General features: G+C 35.1%; 1 protein-coding gene across 9 annotated transcripts in view; it reads left to right on the top strand.

Moving 5' to 3' along the window:
* Positions 1-20,798, top strand: part of MYO16 (myosin XVI) — a 732,830-nt gene that overhangs the window by 300,290 nt on the left and 411,742 nt on the right. For all 9 annotated transcript variants that reach the window (XM_058276443.2, XM_058276441.2, XM_058276437.2 and 6 more), the window contains exons 6-7: positions 1,739-1,863; positions 10,446-10,571. In XM_058276443.2, the coding sequence (XP_058132426.1) occupies positions 1,739-1,863; positions 10,446-10,571 (251 nt within the window). The remainder of the gene's footprint in view (positions 1-1,738; positions 1,864-10,445; positions 10,572-20,798) is intronic.

The following is a 20,798-nucleotide window of genomic DNA, read 5'->3' as shown; positions in this document are numbered from 1 at the left end:
AGCAGCAGTTTAGTTGACTCATAGCAGACCTCATATATCCCTATAAGGGAAATCTCTTAGTTCTTCTGAAATGGCATATGATGCTCATAAGCTGAGGTGTGGTTAAGGGTATTCCCACTTCATACTTCTTCTAAAGTAGAATAGCTTTGAACATAGTATTTGAAACAACCTACACTATGGTATTTAAATATTGCACTTTGCTTAGTCATAGCCTCCTTATTGCCAAGATAAACACACTTAAATGATTTAATCCATATGCCAGAAGGCAATACTAATGGCTTACATTTATGAAGTGCTTTCCCCAAGCTAAATATTGCTTTATACACTTTAGGTATTTTAATTCGTTCTTATAACAACTCATTAAGCAAGAATTATTAGCCCTATTTTTCAGGCAAAGAAACTGAGGTAGCGGATAAATTACTTGCCCAAAATGGCAAAAATAGTAGGCAATAGGCACAGTGATAAAAATTAGACAGGTTAACTCTTGAGCCCTTATGTTCTTTTATCCATATACATCCACTCTGGAGTAAGGTACACAGAGTATTATTATAAGGGAAAAAGTGACAACATATATGCAAAATGCTTAATGTGGTATCTGCCACACAGATCTTAATAAATACTAGCTATAGCTTCACCACTTCGGGGTATTATTACCTGAGTGTTTGAGGAGGCTGAAACCCAAGTTCACTCCTGCAGGAGTAGGTCACAGACCTGTCACAGGCAGGAACATTGCTCCAGCATTTTTGCTTGGGCCACTGTGCCATGCCTCTTCTCAATGTTCAGGGCAAAGACTAAATCAGAAAGGAGACAGAAAGTGCTACAAGAGAGGTTGCTTCATAGCAAACACTTTCTGACAGAAAGATCACCATCATCATCATCATCATCATTTTCACTTGGAAGGAGGCGAATTATTTCCCTTTCATAAATGCTTATTATGTCCAGGAACGAATGCTAGGAAATGGGGATGGAGAGAGATAAACTACCATGGAGATTATACTATCATACAAGCTCATGTTAAAATAAATTCTGAGTAGAAATATAAACAGACTGTGAGTAGAGCTGAATCCTCTATGCACTTCAGTCAAGTCAGACTATGTGTTCTTTACTTAATTTTAGTTTTATTTATCTTCATTAACTTTAATAGTCTTGAAATACTCACTTGGGGCATTGTTAAGAAAACATTTCACTTTGAAAAAATTTTACATCTACAGAACAGTTGCAAAATGCAGAGAGTACCTACTACCTTTTGCCACAATTCTCTAAAGTTAGCAATTTACATAACCATGGAACTTGAATGAAAAATAAGAAATTAATATTGGTACAATGCTATTAACTAAATTACAAGCTTTATTCAGATTTTCCTAGTTTTTCCACTAGTTATTTTTCTATTCCAGGAGACTACATTGCGTTTAGGAGCAACATTTTGGCCAGGAAATCATAGAGCACAGAGACTGTATTTTTATATCTTGCTTCATTTCATATGCTTTAAAATACTTTGAGCTATGTGTCTTGGTGATTACACTAAAAGAAATATTCACTGACAACCTTCCATGTACAAGGCCCTGTATTAGAGTCCCTGGGATATAACAGAAGAACATTTTCTCTGCTTTGAGTGTGATTTCATATTAATAGGTGAAGAGAGGCCATAAAAATCTGTTGAAAGAATATATAAGAAAACTAATTTTTGATCCCCAGTAGCTTAGAAGAATCTGCTTGAAAGGCTCTTTATCCCCCCCAGGAGTGGATCTGACTTCCCTGCGCCAGATGAAGCTTCAGAGACCAATGAGTATGTTAAATGATGTCAAACACTTCCTGTCCTCTGGAGGAAATGTTAATGAGAAAAATGATGAAGGAGTATCACTGGTAAGTTAATATATATGACTAAAAAGATTGTTTATATAGAGAATTTAAGTTGATTGCTAAATAGAATTGGATATAATTAGTGTTTAAGTTTTCTGATCATAAAATTATACATATTCATTCTAAGAATTTGGAAATATATATATGTATATATATATTTGCAAAAAGAAAAATACAAATCACTATGTCACCACACCAAGAAAACCAATATTTATAAATTGGTTATTTTCTTTGTCTTTTTCTACATATTTCATTACAAAATTATAAAAAAAAATTTCCCTAAACTACTTTACCAAAGTGATTTTTAAGAAGGAACTCATAGGTGAATTGTTTTAATTTTCAAACAGCCCAGAATATGGGTTACTCTGCTGAATGATTGCCTAAATTCAAGTAAATTCCTCTCTATTTTTCATTATTACCAGGTATGGTTGCAATACATATGGAACAGAATGAATAAATTCAGATTAATTTCAGTATAAGTATAATATGTAATCTCCAAAATTTACTCCTACTCATACATAAAATTTACCTGGACTAGGCATGCTTGGGTTAAAATTAATTATGACAGGAACAAATGTATTAAGGTTCTGGGGAAAAAAAGTAAAAGAAAGTAAACTAAGGTAGCAAAAGGGAGTGTGAAGACCTGCCATGTGTGGAAAACAGTGATTCAGTTTCAACCCTAGAAGAAACATGCTGCGAAGTTGAAGATAGTATATGAGGAAAGTAATTTAACTAAATGGATAACAATTTTGTCATCTAGAAAGTTCAAGGGAGGCAAAATATAATTTGAGGTTTATTAAGTACATATTAAATGTCTTGAGATCTGTAAGTTAAATTCTCTTGCTCAATATTCATTTTGGTCTTTGGAAAGTAAATATAAGAATCCTTAAAAACTGTTGCTGTAAATCATGATAAAAGAAAACAGAGCATTAGAGTTATTGAATATTAACACATTCAAATTGCAAACTATTTTATTTTATTTATTAAAATATTTATATATATTAAACCCATCATGAACAAAATAATAGTAAACAAAGCACCAAAAATCCTTTTGTCATTGGTTCACATTTCAGTGGAGAAACAAGTACTATACAATATAAATGAATTAAATATATGGTATATTAGGAATGATAAATGCAAAGGAGAAAATACTAGAACAAGACTGGAATGTTGGGTGGTATTGTTGATATTGTGCATAGGATGGTAGCTGATAAGATCTCACTGGAAAGTAGATTTTTGAGTAGTGACTTGAAAGAACTGAGAGCAGTAAGTGTATGAATGTGAAGAAGGAGCATTCCAGACTGACCAGCAAGTGCAAAGACCCTGAAGTGGGAGCAAGAGTGGTGTTAGGAGAAATAGCAAGGAGGCCAGCGTGGCTAAAGCAGAGTAAATAAGAGTAAATAAGAGGAGAGAAGTAACCAGGACCAGGTCACATGGTGCTTGAGGGCTTATATGAGTTCTCTGGCTGTTACTCTGAGTGATATGGGAAGACCTAAGACAGTGCTACAAAGAAAATGGACAAGATCCTACTTTGGTTTTAGTAGGATCACTCACTCGGGCAGCTGTGTTAAGATTAGACTGCAAAAGGGCTAGATCAGTTAGGAGTCTTTTCCAGTATTCCAGGCAAGCGATGATGTAGCTGAGAAAAGGGTGGCAGAAGTTGAAGTGGAGAGAAGTGTTCGAATTCAGGTTATATTAAGGATAGAGCTGAATGGATTTCCTAATGGAAATAGGGTGTTAGGGAAAGAGAAGATGTCAAAGTGACTCCAAGTGTTTTGAGCCTGAACAACTGGTACAATGGAGTTGGCATCAAATGAGGTAGAGAAGGCTGGAGAATAAATAGGTATAGAGAAAGGAAAATCGATTTTGGAAATGTTAAGTTGCCAAGTGCCTCTTAGACATCTAAATGGAAACATTGAATGGGTAGTTGCCTCAAGGAGTCTGGAATTCAGGAAATGTTTAAACTGGAGAAGCAATTTTAGGAACATTAGAGTAAATGATATTTAAAGCCATAGTATTGGATGAAATCATTAATTTGTTATAAAAGGAAAGAAGATTTAGGACTGGACCTTGGGAATTAAGGAGAAGAGTGTCATAATTTCCCAGCTACAATCACATGTATTATGCAAGGGGTTGACTTAAAGAATGGGAATTTGGTTTTGAGGCTAGGAGAAGACTAACACTGAGGTATCAGCAAGAATATACTTTCTCCCTGAAGATTATGGTGTTCTGGGGGTGCCTGCTGGTGCTCTTTGGGCCCTTGGCTTTTCTGTCACAAGAAAATGCACTTGGAGCTACCTTTCCTTTCTCTTAGAGGTTCCTGCAGACTTCTGACTTCTGGCTGTTCTTGGGGCTTTCTCTCTCTCTATTCTTCTCTATTGGGCCTCCAGGAACAGGATTAAGATTCATCCTGATTCACGTGGGCCACACCTTAATTGAAGTAATGTCATCAAAAGCTCCTATTTACAAGGGCTTCACACCTACAGTAATGGATTAAGATTAAGAACAGGGGTACATAATTCAACCTACCACAAGGAGGAAACATAAAAGATATGAGAAGGAACAAGCACTGATGTAATAGGAAAACCAAGAGCATGAAGTACACTTGGAAGCAAGAGGAGAAAGTATAACAAGGAGAAGGAATCATCAATTTTCAAATATTAAGTTAAATGGAGATTGTGTGTTGGCTATTGGATTCATAACTTGGAGGTCCTTGGTTTTCTTGCCAAGAACAGTTCCCATAGAGTGGTAGAGTCAAAAGCCAGATTGGCATGAACTATCTAATAATTCATTTCATGCATATAATGCATTAATGTCTAATACATAGTAGAAACACAACTGAACTTTAGTTTCTTTGGTAGAAAGTATTACAACTTTATATTTTTTAAAAATTACTGCTAAATATGAACAGAACATACATAGCTCAATGGAGATGCTACTGAAAGAATCAATTCACAGCAATCAATTGCTATCATTTTCAGCTATGTTTAATTTTGACACCCCTTGTGATTTTTTTTTATTGAACAGGGAGAATAAGCATTGCAAATAATTATTCTGCAATCATTTACTCCTATAGAGAACTTTTTACTACAAATTTAACAATACACTGAAGGTTAGAAAGTTGTCCCTTGAATATCAGAGCATTTCCTAAGTGGCAGTTTAGTTTGATATTTATTTCTGAATTTCTTAGTGTATTCATGTTAATGACTGTCACTCCCTGGCATTTCTTTCCTTTAAGATACATAGTACAGTGTGTTTTTGTCTATTGTTGGAAATAAGGATGAAACAATTTTGTCCACAGGGTGATGTCTATACACTGATTTAGGAATGACATTCACGGTTTAAAATTAGACATAATTTCCCCTACTGTTAAATAGTATGTCCAAAGAAGTAAAGCTAGTAATAAAAGGCTGAATGGGAATAAATTTCTAATAAGGTAGTTTTTATGTTCCATTTCCTCTTTTTTTCCAGGATATACAATGAAATAACCAAATATAATACAGCTTTTTAAAAGGTCTTCTAGTTTACCTTAATAGTGCTCTTTACAAGAAAAGTGAAAACCCCAGAAAAGAATACAGTTTTTTAAAAAGCCATGTTACAGATCATATAAAAATGAGTTCCTGAGTTTCAGTGTATAAATATTCTTTGAAAATACCACTGTAATACTTAGTACATATGTTATGAAGACTCTGGTTCTTTACTGTTTTTTCACAGTATTTGATATGTCACATCTGGTTTTAAGATGTGTACTTGGTTTGTTAGAGAATTATTCCTGAGGTATAAATATCAAGCAATTTTATTTTGTCTCACTTCTTTATTTCAGTAGGGCTAGTTCATCCCTTATTTCTGGATGAACACTCAGTCCATGCCATCAGTGTTTTGGTCATTTTAAAAGAATAAAAGCTTTTATGATCTCTTTATATAAAAAAAAAACATCATCTCAATTTAGCAATTAGAATACCCGGTCCCACGTCCCATGTAATAATGAAAATTCTGAATTCGCATTGTCAGAGACCCTTGACCTTTTAGTTCTATAGTTTCTTTTGACCATCTTATGTAGCCCATGAATCCCTTCTCAGAATGTTTTTAAATATAATAAAAATAATTCCAATGATTACAAATGAATCAATTATGTTAAAATATAGTAATCTAGTATTAAATTTTTCTGATATAGCAATGTATGTGCCTATTAACTAGTATGATTTTAAATGACTGTTGAGCATGAGTGATATTTTGAGATATCCACTGCAATCAATAGTAATGCGATATGAAAATATCTGTGACATCTTTTTACAATAAATCACAAACACTATAAATGTTACTGTGGTTTGTCGCTTATGTTCATAACTGAAAAACATAGTTGGTGAGAGGTTAGAAAAAAAATAAAAAATACCTATCAGCTTTTTCCTATCCAAATTTTCAAACTCTCTGAATTCTACCCTCAGATGTTTTGAGGACAGTGGAGCTCAGATTAAGAGGTTCAGCATCCCTGATGTCATCGCATCTTGACCCCAGCCCCACGTAGGCAGCAGGTTGGGAATCCATAGAAGGGAGGTTGGATGTGGTCAACTATTTCTCTTCCTGTCACTTCTCTTTTCCTTCTCTTCTTTATCAGATACCTCTAAATATGTGAAAAGAGGCTCAATGTTGGAAATTAAATGCAAATTTATTTGTAATAATTTTAGAAATAAATAATAATGAAAACTAGAAATGCTATGGGTCTATAAAAATGGGTTCTCTGCTGGAGGGAGTATAAATTGATATAAACTTTGTGGAACTCAGTTTGGCAATATATATATATAAAGAACTTTGAAAATATGATCATTAATTTAGAGTCTGTAATTCTATTTCTAGTAACATGTCAGAAGGAAATCATCAGAGAGGTACATAGAAGAATTATCAACAAAATTTTAATTATAAAAGTGAAAAATTGGGATCAACATAAATGCCCAACAGTGAGGAACTGTTTGGTCAATTATGATGCACCTTTAAGATTAAATATTATGCTTCCCTGAAAAACAATGGTATAAAAGAAAAGCAAAGATATGGTAAAGAAGTCAGACAGACCAGAGTGCTCATCCTGGGCATCATTTACTGGCTGTGACTTAGGCTGGTATCTTAAACTTTCTGAGTCATAACTTTCTCATCTTTTAAATTGAGATAATAACAGTACCCACATTTTAAAATAAACAAATCCAGTCAGATGATGCATGTCAATCACTTACATGCAAGTGAAGAGTACAGAGTAAACAATCAGTGTTAGCTATTATTGATCAAAACAGTTAAGAGCATGGAAAATAGTATTTATTTATTTAAGTCAGATACATTTTAAATTGATAAGCACATAGTTTTATTCTAGTTTTATATGATCATGGCATAGGTAGATATAGTTAAATAGAAATAAATACACTGTAATGTGCAAACCATTTGTCAGGAAAGTGCATTTGTCAGTATTTTCTAATTTTTTTATATGTTGCTTATTTTAATTCTGTAAAATAAAACTAATTTATAGTTAGAAAAAAAATCTCTGGATTTCACTTGATGGAAACTGCTTTTAAAACAAGGTAGATGTTTGATCTATGTTGCTTCTGTGCTGTTGGCGCAATTCATCAGGTGAGATCCTACATTTAAAATGTATAATAATTTATAGTTCTTTTATTTTTATGACTCTTTTTGGAGATTTAGTTTTTAATATGAGGATCCTCATTTATTTATTAAATTCTCTAACTTTAGGAAAAAATCTATAGTGTATTTGATAGCTATTAAGGCTGCCAGTAAATGAAATAAACCAACTACATGTGGTGAGATCGTGTGGCGGTAAATGAATACCATGTGTGGACTTTGACCTCATGAGTCAAAAAGTACCCTTGTATGGGAAAAAAAGGAATACAATGAGAAGATGTTCTCATCAACGTGTTCTCTATCTACACCTAAGCATGTCTTATTGTATGTGTGAGGAAGAAACATTTTAGAGAAGATGACTGCTAGAGTGAGACTTGAGACTTCTCAGAAATCTGAGACACTTGTGTGCATTAATACCTGAAAGCACAGAAATCTGGTTTTGCAAAGTATGCAAAGAGGCAATTAACTACACTTAAACATGTTTGTTACTACATTGGTAGCTTGCCAGGGAAAATGCTGAAGCAAGCATAAAAATATTGTGCATCTTCCAGAAGTAAAAAAAAATTACAAAAGATTAATGGGTATGCATGTGTGTTGAAGGGGTAGAGGAAGAAGAAAACACAGAATTTATAAATTTTATATGTAATGCTTGTGAAATCAGTCTAATGTCCTGTCCTGCATTTTAGCTGTAGAGATAATTTCCAGCTTGTGTTAACTTTTCTTGGGGACTGTGCTTCTAAGTATGCTTCTTTTAGTTCTGCACATAAATGATAAATAACTTCTGTGTTTCTCATAAGACGCCATAAAATGGCAACAAGAGGAGTATTCTAAGACACCGTAGTGATAAACAGTTTCAAATGTTGGCAACTGTCATCTTCCTAATCAGGCCAAGCAGTAGAAGTATGAAATCCATTTCAGAAAATGAAAAATTTTTGTTGGGTGTTTTATCGCTTGCTTGTTTTTCTCTTTTTAAACATTATAACTAACCTGTTATTAGTGATGAGACACTGTTCATGGAATCCAGTGATATGGTTAGGGATTCAGGAGTTGATTGCCCTTATAATCAAAGTAATGGTTCTTAACTCCTGAAATTTTATGATGATGGTGTTTTAATAATGTTATCTTTGTCTTGTGATGAAGTGGAAGTACTCAAAGTTATGGCTTTTTTAATTGGTTTTGATTTTGTTTTTAGATGACCTAGTATTAAATCCAGCATCCTTATAGATGCCATTGGTAGCTTTTAGTTTTTATAGTAATTAAGTATGTGCTGTTGATTTTCACTCATTTTCCTTGTGAGCAGTGCATGAAAATGACCAATTGGATTTGGGGCTAAGTTCTAAGTGGAGGAACCCAAGTTTTGCTCTAAAAAGAAGAATTTGTTCATACAAGTGTGGAGGCTATATCAGTTTCAGACACTCACCAACTAATCAAATGATTCTTAATGCAGGTTTATACAAAAAATGAAAATCTCTGCATTTCAGATTTTAGTGCATATGGTATGGAATAGCCTGTCAATCATTTACTGATTATTCAAATAATGTAGAATAAATTTCTACAGATGAATTATCACTTCTCTAGGAGAACAAGTATTTAAATAAAATATAAGTATTTGATTTTAAAGAAATCAATAAATTAATTTTAAATGAAAGTATTTAAAATTAAATTTTATTTTCTGAAATACTTGAGGATGTGTAATCTTGAGACTCATTGTCAAGTCTTAATAATATTACTGAGATGAATCCCTAGGTAAGAAAAATATAATGGGAAGATATGAAGTGAAACTTAATGTCTATGTCATAATTTTAATATATGTGTTCTAATGCAGTTGATATAAAAGAAGTAAATTTACCATAGACTGAAGAACATATTTAAGCCCAAAGGTAGAAAAACAAATCTGCCAAAGTTTATAAAAACTATATATATTTTTAAGCCTTTTTAATTTTTACCATACTTTTATACTTGTAACAAAAACAAAAAGAGAGTTTCAAATGTCATGTCATAAGTTTTAGGAGAAATTATGGTCTTTACAACTTTTAAATTATTTTGTTTTACCTCATAGTTTCCTATTTTGATTATCATTAATAATTAATAATTATATTTAATTACAATTACTAAAATGTATCATTCCATTATTTTTGTAGATATTAAAATTATTAATAATTGCTTTAATGGTTATAATTTCCTCTTTTAATTATTATTTTTTTAAATCCATCATGCAGTTACTTATTAACTTAATTTAAATTGGGTCCAATGTTAGTTTACTTAGAAATTAAGTCTGCTGCCTTTGAAATAGGAAATTCTCCATTTGAAACAGTCTTCAAACCTGACCTCATCATTACAATTCCTAAGGTCTCTTTAAAATTTTGAAACTTCAGATTATGCAAAGAAACTAAATGAACTCAGAGAATGTGAAAGTGGTTGCTACAAAATCATTTTAAAACCTGCCAGGATTAACTATCCTTTCTAGTATTCCTTTCCCCTTTACTGTAGGGAAGCACAGCAGTAATCACCTATCTTGTTATTTATGTCTACGAGTCTTCCCCCTATAGCACAAAGTACAGTGTTTGGAATATTAGAGCAAGTCAGTAAATATTTACCTTTCAGGCAAGTAGTTATAAAGTACTGAATTTTTATAGTTTGTATTTAGAAATATTCAGATTATAGTAGAAAGGGACACTAGAAGGGGGGAATAGAAATCACATGAAAATTTCATGTTATCAGCCAGAGGAAAAAATAAATAAATAAATAGATAAATAAATAAAGTCCCAAAGTGGTTTTTTTCCCCCAAAGAATGATAAAGGCATCTAGTTATACCAAAGAAATAAAATTACATTTACATTCTTTTGTTTTATTCTCTCTTTATTTTAAATCCACTGTTTTATTAAATTGCTCTCTTTAAACCACTAAATAAAATATAATGGCTTTTTTTTTAAATTAAAAAACGTATTATTTCTGAATTGCAGTTGCATATGGCATGTGCAAGCGGCTTCAAGGAGGTGGTATCTCTCATCCTGGAATACGGTGGAGACCTTAATATAGTAGATAATCTGTACTGGACCCCACTCCATTTGGCAGCAAAATATGGCCAGGTAAAGTAATTTTCTGAGTTATTTTTAAAGATCACTTTATAATCCAAGTGTCATTTCATATTCCATTTTGTTTTTATTTCAAAATATGTGCAAATAATTTTGTGATTTAACTTTTAATGGAATCTTACTAAACAAAGTTTTAATGGCTAAAGGAAAATATTTTTAGAAGAGCACATAAAATCATGCATTCCTCGTGACTACATATTAATGAGTCAAAATAACTAGAGAAATAATCAAAAGTTATAAAGATTCTTCATAGAATAGACTCAATACATGTTTCTTAATATTTCTTTTCTTAATTCTTAATAATTCTTAATATTATTAATTCTTAATAATTCTTTATAAAATTATAGTTTCATGAGTCTGATATAATTCTATTTTCTAGATGTCAAGAAAAATTATATTTTCCCTATGAATTGTATTTCATTTTTATTAATGAAATATGGGCATCTGATTTTTTAAAAACTGATTTTGGTTATAACTAATATATCCTGAGATACTATGGCACAGTGAATTTCTTAGTAGGCACCATTATATTATGGAGAAGAAGCAAACTAACTTTTAAATGATTTACATGTGAAAATGTGAAAGATATGTGTTTGTAACAATTCATTTGTACCAAAATATGTTTATAAAAATATGAACAATATTTTGAGTAAATGTATTAATACTACAGAAAAAAATCCTCACTTTTACAAACACATATTCATTTTTAAAATTTTTTCTCTCTTTTTTTAAAATGTTACATTCAAAAAATATAAGAGGTCCCCATATACTCCCCACCCCCCCAGCCCACTCTTCCCACATCAACAAACCACCCCCCACCGTTGTGGGACACCCACTGTACTTGGTGAACACATCCCAGAGCACTGCTGTGCCACATGGACAATGGTCCACGCTGTAGTTTACACTCTCCCCCAGTCCACTTAGTGGGCCATAGCAGGACATACAACGTCCAGCATCTGTCCCTGCAGTACTACCCAGGAGAACTCCAAGTCCTGAAAATGCTGATTTCCAAACATTATTTTGTGCTAACAATCCCACCCATTAAGTTTATTGTTAGCTGTCCTAGGCACTGAGATGAAAAATATCCATCATAAGATTTGAGTAGTGTAATTGTTGAAAGCACTGAAAGCATTTGCCATCTAAGCATTTTAGAAAAATCATATTGCTTGAGAAAGATCTTACAAAGTAACCAGAAAACATTTGCTTTGACTATGTTTCCTGTAGACAAAGATTGATTCATTCAACAAATAGTTTTTTAAAAAATATATTTTTATTGAAGTATATTATACATAGATGAATGTAGGTCGGAGTCATGGACCCGAAGGGTATTGGGAATGAAAGACAAAGAGAGATTGGGATCAGGGGATCTGACAGCACTGGAGCCTCCAGCTCATCAGACAAGTTTATTAATCTCAGGGGCTTCTTTATATACTCCAAGCAATTGTGAGAACCAGCAACTATCCTAGCTAACTATTCCCATTACCTCAACCTGTGTAACACAATGGATCAAAATCTACGATTATAATTCAAAGTACAAAATTTCAATGTTCTATTATATTGTTGAGAAAGCATGCCCATAAATCTTGTTGCGCAAGTTGCTCCGTTCTACTTAGTCCTCATTCCACCTGAATGTACACATCTCCTTTCTAGATTTATGACCTGCCTGTATAGCTATAGAGACAGCATGACTTGGTGGTCAAGGAAGTCACTGCCTTCATGGAAACAACATGCCTTTGTTTCCTACAAACCTATATAATAAGTGTATACTAAAGGTTGTGACCTACAAAACAAACATGCTTCACATTACACAGGCATCTCACATCACCACTCTATCAACACCTTGTGTTATTGTGTTATATTTGTTACAACTATACAAGATGGATATCAAAATATTATTACTAACTATAGTCCATATCATATATTTGGTGTATTTCCCCCAACCCACTCTTTTTTAGAAAATATGTATTTTATTACAGAGGTCGTGAGCTTACAAATCAACCATACACATATGTAGCATTCCCACCCCTTCACCAACACACCGAACCATGGTGGAATATTTGTTACAGATTATGAATAATATCATCAGACTTACCACCAATCATGGTCTATAGCATACATTTGGCAAACTTTGTCCATATCCCGCCATTATGAACACAGAACATCTTTGGCTTTGATACAAGAATATTATAGTATTGCTGTTAACCACAGTCCATTGGTCATACCCATTGTATTTTTCCCATGCTTCTTCACATTCCCACCACCCTGCAATTGTGATGTATACTTGCTCTAGCTCACAGAAGGGCATTCTTACATCTGTACCATCAACCATAATTCTCATTCACCTCTGAGTTCACTGTGTTATTCAGTCCTTAGATTATTCTCTAATTTTCTTTCAATTGACATTTATTTCTCCAGACTACCATTTTCAGTCATGTATTAGTCTGCGAAAGGGGTGTTGATGCAAAATACCAGAAATTGGTTGGTTTTTATAAAGAGTATTTATTTGGGATAAGAGCTTACAGATATCAGGCCATAAAGCATAAATTAACTTCCCTCACCATAGTCTATTTTCATGTGTTGGAACAAGATGGCTGCTGATGTCTATGAAGGTTCAGGCTTCCTGGGTTGATACCTTCCTGGGGCTTGCTTCTCTTTCCTCTATGTGCTTACTTCCTGGAGCTCCAGCTTAAGGCTTCAGCATCACACTCCAATATCAAACAACAACATCAAAAACCCTCAGCTCTGTCCTTTGCCATACCTTTTATCTGTGAGTCCCCACCCACCAAGGGATGGACACTCAATGCCCTAGTGACACAAGACGTTTACTTGATTAAATAACCAAGTAAACCTTGGAATCAAATATAATCTCATATGCCCAGAGGAAAAGACCAGTTTACAAACATAATCCAATATTTCTTTCTGGAATTCATCAGTAATATCAAACTGCCTCAAGCCACAGTCCCATTTATAAACCAGCTGCTACTCAGTATAATGTGTTACCATCAACTCTATCCATTTTCACACATTTACAGTCAAGTTAATTAAAACTTCTACGTGTATTAAGCATCATTAGTTCTCTTCTATCTCCTAATTATGTACAGTTTAGGTTTTAACTCCATGCATTTATTCTTTGTATTTTGTTCATTTTAATGAGAGCATGCAATATTTGTCCTTTTGTGTGTGACTGACTTCACTTAGCATAATGTCTTCAAGATTCTTCCTTTTGATCATTTGTGTCCCAATTTCATTTTTTCTTACTGCAGCATAATATTCCATAGTATGTATATACCATATTTTGTTTGTCCCTGATCTCAATGGAAGAGCTTTCAGTCTTTCACGATTGAGTACAATGTTAGCTGTGGGTTTCTCATGTGGCCTTTTCATGTTGAGAAAGTGTCCTTCAATTTCTATCTTTTGTAGTACTTTTATTAAGAAAGGATGCTGCATTTTGTCAGATGCCTTTTCTTCATTAATCAATAAGATCATGTGATTTTCTCCTTTGACTTATTGATGTGGTATATAATGCCGATTGGTTTCCTTGTGTTGAACCACCCTTGCATGCCTAATATAAAACCCACTTGATCATGATGAATAATTCTTTAAATATGTTATTGGGTTTTATTACCAAATATTTTATTGAGGATTTTTGCATCCATATTCATTAGAGAAATGCATCTGTAGTTTTCTTCTTTCATGATATCTTTATCTGGCTTTAGTATTAGGGTGATATTGGCATCATAGAATGAGTTTGGCAGTGTTCTTTCTCATTCAGTTTTTTGGAAGAGCTTGACTAAAATTGTAGTAAATCTTTGAATATTTGGTAGAACTCACCTGTGAAACCATCTGGCTCTAGGCTTTTCATTTTGGGAGTTGTTTGATGACATTTAATCTTTACTTGTATTTGGTTTGTTGAGGTCTTCTATTTCTCCTAGGGTCAGTATAGATTGCTTGTACGTGCCTAGGAATTTTTTTCATTGCATCTACATTGTCTAGTTTTTTGGCGTAAAGGTGTTCATAGTATCCCCTTATTATCTCTTTTATTTCTGTGGGGTCAGTAGTAATGTTCCCACTTTCATTTTTTATTTAATTTATTTGCATCTTCTCTCTTGTTTTTCTTAGTCCTCTAGCTAAGGGTTTGTCCATTTTTTGAAATCTCAAAGGACCAGCTTTTGTTTTGTTAATTCTCTCTATTATTTTATTTTTTTGTTCTCAATTTCATTTACTTCTGCTCAGATCTTTGTTATTTCATTCCTTCCTTCGCCGCATCCCACAGGTTCTGAATATACTGTGTTCTCAATGCCATTTATCTTGAGATATATATTGATTTCTCTTGAAATTTCTTCTCTGACACAATGATTATCTGAGTGTGTTGTTTAATCTCCATATATATGTGAATTTTCCCTTTTTATGCCTCTTGTTGATTTCCAACTTCTTTCCATTATGATGAGAGAAAGTGCTTTGTATAATTTTGATCTTGTTGAATTTATAGATGGTCTATCCTGGAGAAAGATCCATGAGTACTTGTATATTCTGTTGTTTTGGGGTATAATGTTCTATATATTTATTAAGATTAGTCCATTTATCATATTATTCAGGCTCTCTGTTTCTTTAATGATCCTCTGTCCAGGTGTTTTATCTAGTGCTGAAAGTGGTGTATTTAAGTCTCCAACTATTATTGTAGGGATGTCTGTTTCTCCCTTCAGTTTTGCCAGTGTTTGCCTCATGTATCTTGGGGCATCCTGCTTAGGTACATAAACATTTTTTTTTGTTATTTCTTCCTGGTGAATCACCCCTTTTATTAATATATAATGTCTTTCCTTCTCTCGAATAACAGTTTTGCTTTTAAAGTCTATTTCATATAGACTTACATCTGTAATAGTATAGCTACCCGGCTTTTTTTTTTTGGTTACTGCATGTGTGACGTATCTTCTTCCAACCTTTCACTTTCAATCTATTGGTATCCTTGTTTCCTAGGTGAGTCTGTTGCAGACAGCATATAGATGGCTCATATTTTCTTATCCATTCTGCCAGTCTATGTCTTTTGATTGAGGTGCTTAATCCATTAACTTTCAATGTTATTACTGTAAAGGCAGTTCTTATTTCATCCATTTTGACCTTTGGGTTTTATCTGTCATTTTATTTCACCGTGCTTTTGAAGTTTTTAGCTACTAGTCATTTCTAGACTCTCTTCCAAGCCTTTCTCTTCTGTCTTTTCTATTCAAGCTGTAACTCTCTCTTTATTATTTCCTGCAAAGTCAGTCTTTTTGTTATAAGCTCTCTCAGCTTCTGTTTATCTGTGAATAATCTAAACTCACCCTCATTTTCAAAGATAATCTTGCCAGATATAAAATTCTTGGCCTGCAGTTTTTCTCTTGCAGTATCTTAAATATATCATACCACTGCCTTCTTGCTGTCATGGTTTCTGATGAGAAATCTGCACTTAATCTTATTGGGTATCCCTTACATCTTTCTTGCTGCTCTCTGAATTTTGCCTTTGGCATTTGGCATTCTGATTAGTATGTGTCTTGGAGTTCTTTTATTCAGATTTATTCAGGTGGGTGTGTAATGTGCTTCTTGGATACAGATACCTATGTCCTTCATTAGTATTGGGAAATTTTCTACCATTATTTCTTCAAATTCCTTCAGCCCCTTTTCTCTTCTCTTCTCCTTCTGGGACACCCATGACACTTATGTTTGCACATCTCTTGCTGTCATTTAGTTCCCTGAGACCCTGTTCAGTTTTTTCCATTCTTTTCTTTATCTGTTCTTTTAAATGTTCACTTTCAGAGGCCATGTCTTCAAACTCATCTCCGCGAATCTGCTGTTATATGTCTCCAGTGTATTTTTAATTTCATTTATTATGCCTTTCATTCCCATTAGATCTGCTATTTTTCTATGCATGCTTTCAAATTCTTCTTTGTGCTCGTCCAGTGTCTTCTTAATATCCTTAATCTCTTTAGCCATCTCATTGAATTTATTAAGGAGATTTGTTTGAACCTCTATGATTAGTTGTCTTAACTTCTTTATGTCATCTAGAGGCTTATCTTGTTCCCTTAACTGGACCATATCTTCCTGTTTCTTGGTATGGATTGTAATTTTCTGTTGGTGTCTTCACATCTGGCTTACTAGATGTATTCATTACGGGTGCTGTTTCTCCCTTTAGTTTAGGACTTTCTTTTCTTTTCTCCCTTGCAGGCTGTGTAGTAGGAGCCGAGGATGTAGTTGGAGCTATATAAGTTATGGAGGCTGAAGCTGCCCACATTGCCCTAGGAATTGATGAAGCTTCTCCCACCTTTACCCCTGCCAAGGGCAGGGACAGAGCTGCAGCCATGCGTGGTTAATCCAGGTTGTACAGGACAAGATTGTCTGTAGTTGCCCAGAGAGACTGATGAAACTTCACACCACTTTCCCCCCTACCTGGACAGGGATTGACCCCTCTTGAGTGCCCAACGATCTAATTCATGTGGGCCAAATATGCCTGCCGTTGCCCTGAGAGGCTGAGGAATACTGTCTTTTCTGCCCTTTAGAGAGGTGGGAATGGAACTACCAATGCCCAGTAGTTCAGTCCCTGTATGCCGAAGGTACTTGTTGTTTCCAGAGAGTCTAAGGAAACACCAGCCCCCTCCTATCCTGTTGGGTCTTGGGGTTAATCCTCAGGCAACCAAAAGTTCAGTCCCTGTAGTCTGAAAGTACCTGCCATTTCCTGTAGAAGCTGAGGAAACAAAAGTCCCCTCTTGTCCTCCTGGATGGTGGGGGTGGAACCACAAGGACCCAACAGCTCTGTCTGTGCAGGCCAAAAGTACCCACCTTTACCTGGAAAGGCTGAAGAAACCCAGCTATCTCTTCACCTACTTGGAGCTGGTGGTGAAACTATAGATATCTGATTGTGCAGTCTATGTCAGTCAAAGCACCTGCAGTTACCCAGAAAGGCTGGAAAAGTCCCTCTCTTGTCCTATTGGGGATGGAGGTGGAATCACATGTGTGCAACAGTTGAGTTTGTGCAGGTGAAAAGCTCCTTCAGTTACCCTGAGATGATGAGGAAACACCCGCCCCCTCCTATCTTATGGGGAGTGGAAAGAGGTACAGATGGACTCAAAGGTGCTCAACAAACTAGTTTGTGTGGGTTGAAAATGCCTGGAGTTGCCAGAGAGGTCAAAGAAACCCAGCTCCACTCCTATCGTATTGTGGTGCAGGGATGCAGTGCCAGGTGTATGACTGTTCAGTCTGTGTCAGCCAAAAGCACCTGAAATTGCCTGGAGAGCCTGGTGCAGGTCCCCCCAGTTTCCTCCCTCCTGGAGGTGGGGCTGCAGCCTAGGCTAGAGCTTCAATACAATCTTATTGGAAAGAAACCAGTCCCTACCATTGCTGTGAATTTCAGTCAGCCAGTCTTCCCCTCATGCTGGGGGCAGAATTAAAATGGTACCTACCATCCTCTTTCTGAGTTGGACAGGTTTAAACTTGAGCTGTTCTTAGGATTATACTTTAGCCAGCCAAATTTACTTATTAGTAGCTGAAGTCCATGTCACACCATGTCTTCCTTCCCTGCTTTTGGGAAATGGAGTTTCCAGCTCCAGCCATGGAATAGCTCCCAAGGTGGCTCATGCTCAGGTACCAGCCTCCATGGCATGGAGCGTTTTACTCACAAATCTTCTCTGCAGATGGGCAGTCTCCTCCTTCCATACATTTAAGGATGTTGTAGGATACTCTTCTGGTCTCCTGGGGTGCTTTACACCCTAAACAGATGCTTTAGGTTGCTCTAGGTGATTACTAATTGCCTTGTATGATGAGCTGACTCTTGGATCTCCTTATTCTGACTCCATCTTGCCCCACCTCCTCCTTTCAACAAGTAATTTTAAAAGGCTATTAAATATTCCTAAACTGCTCTTGTAGCAATTGAGCATCTATGAAAATAAATGGATGGGTTGGAGGGATGAACCTGCAGGTAACTGAAGCAATTGATGTCAGAGCTACAAGGCCAGAGAACACACTAGCCTGAAGGGTAAGGGAAGCAATACCTCAGTATACCATCAACACATCGGTAATCCATTCTAGCACACCCAGGGACACACTGGATGAGAAATTTTATTACTAAAAAAATAGAGAAGTAGAGATAAAAGAAAGGAAAGAAAGGACTATTTATTACAACATAACCTGATGGTACTGTGTGGAGGATATCAAAATCAGTATATTATCAAAATGTACCCATTATAGTCAGGAATTGCTTCTTGAAGGAGTGGTAGCTTGGTAAAATGTAGTGGAATGCTACTTCAACTCGAATGAATTAAGGCTTTTGTTTCACTCAATTTCTCACTTTTCCTCATTGGACTTTCAGATTTCAAATCAGGTATTATTTCAAAGAATAGCAAGTAGATTCCCTTTAACTGTTTTCATAAGATGATGAGGTATGGGGGAATGAGACTAGATGCAACAGAATTTTTTTTTAAAGGAACATCTTTGACTATATTATTTCTATTATCAAACATTTTAATGATGATTTTTTAAAGCAGAACCTAATGTATGGGTTTAGTGTTATTTGGTTGTATGTCAGATAACATTTTTGCTATAAGTTGGTATATTTTGGTTCTTGAATTTCCATTTGGTTCTTTTTTATAACTTCTAGTTCTTTGCTGATATGTTCTATTTTTTTTTTCATTTGTTTTGAGACAATTCATAATTGTTGAAGCATTTTTATGATGAGTTCTTTAAAATCATTGTCAGATAATTAATTCCAGCATTTGTTTCATCGTGGTGGTGGTGTCAGTTTCTGTCTAATCTCATTCAGGTTGTGATTGTTCTTGTCTTGGTATATTGAGTTATTTTGACTGTATCTGGAGATTTTGGCTATTATGTTAGGTGATTCTTGTTCCTACTTAAATCTATATTAGCAGGCAATTACCCTGTTTACATATAGCATGCAGTAGTGCTGGTCTACTTTTGTGGGCCATTCACCCAATGACAGTGTCATCTTCAGGGCCTTTGTGGCATGGTTTTGGTAAGCTTGTCTGGTGCCTTGGGGCTTTAGCCCATCAGTTCTTGTGGGTGCTGCTTGAAAATGTGGAAGGCATTTCCCCAGACCTGTGGCCCATGTCTCTGAATAGAATAGGTGAACTTCTGAGGAGACCAACAGGCTTTTTAGACTGGGAACCTGTTGTGGGCTACTGCCTGGTGTCACTCTGTGGGAACAGGAGTCACAGGCTCAGTCAGAAGCAGGGTACTTGCCCTGGAGCTTGTTGTTGACACAGCTGCACATCTAGGCTCTTTACCAGTGGTATTGGGCTCACTGGATATTGGAAGAGGTACTTGGGTTTTATCCAGGGGAGGGATGAGTCTAAATGGTCATCTTCTGTTGCTAGAGGCTGGGAAACACTGGGTCTGCGGTTGCCCTTTTCTGTTGAGTGGGAAGACATAAGTTGCCCTGCTGCTCTGAAGTGCTAGGCTGAAATAGTCAGCCTCCCTTTTCCCACTTTTCAGAGTTCTTGATGTGTTGCTTCTTAAGTTATTTCCAGGGCTTGTTGCACTTGAAGAAGAACAGGGAGAAATGAGTCTGAGTTGGTGCATTTTGAAACAACTGCTCTAATTCTCAAAATGCTTTTTCTTAAAGCCTTGTAAAGCTTGATGAAGAGACACAAAAGGAAATTAACTTATAATTATTTTCCCATGATACTTACATGAGAAGCAGAAGGTGAAATGAGTATACATTATATAATTGTTTCATAATTAACTATTTATTGCCTTCTTTGGTCCTACATGTTGAGCATGTCTAAATATGACCAAATTTTTCTGATTTGCATTTTGAAGGAACAATATTGATGTTTCTCTCCCAGTTTCAAGAAGCTGTGTTGATTAATGAAGCAGAAAGAATTATTGGCTATCATAAATTTTACCCCTGCAACAATCTCATGAAACTACTGACCCTTTTTCCGGAAATGAAAGCCACACAGACACAACATTATATTTGCAATTTCCAGAGGCCCAGGTCCCCTGTGATAACAAGGCAAACACCTTCTAGGGGTCCATGAGAATGTGTGAGTAGAAAACCATACTCTGCCAAAAATGGAAATCTCTACTCAGGGAAATAACGTTTTTGTAATACCTCTAATAGAATTTTATTAAATTGCAAGTGTTATAAGACAAGAACAGAGTCACATACAATTTATGTCAGAGGGAAAGACATGGTTTATATATCCATGACAAAAAGTTCATGAACAGATTAAATAATAA

The sequence above is a fragment of the Dasypus novemcinctus genome, chromosome 15, assembly GCF_030445035.2.
Source record: "Dasypus novemcinctus isolate mDasNov1 chromosome 15, mDasNov1.1.hap2, whole genome shotgun sequence".
Lineage (NCBI taxonomy): Eukaryota > Metazoa > Chordata > Mammalia > Cingulata > Dasypodidae > Dasypus > Dasypus novemcinctus.
The sequence above is the reverse complement of the archived record's forward strand: the minus strand, read 5'-3'. Positions and strand labels throughout refer to the sequence as shown.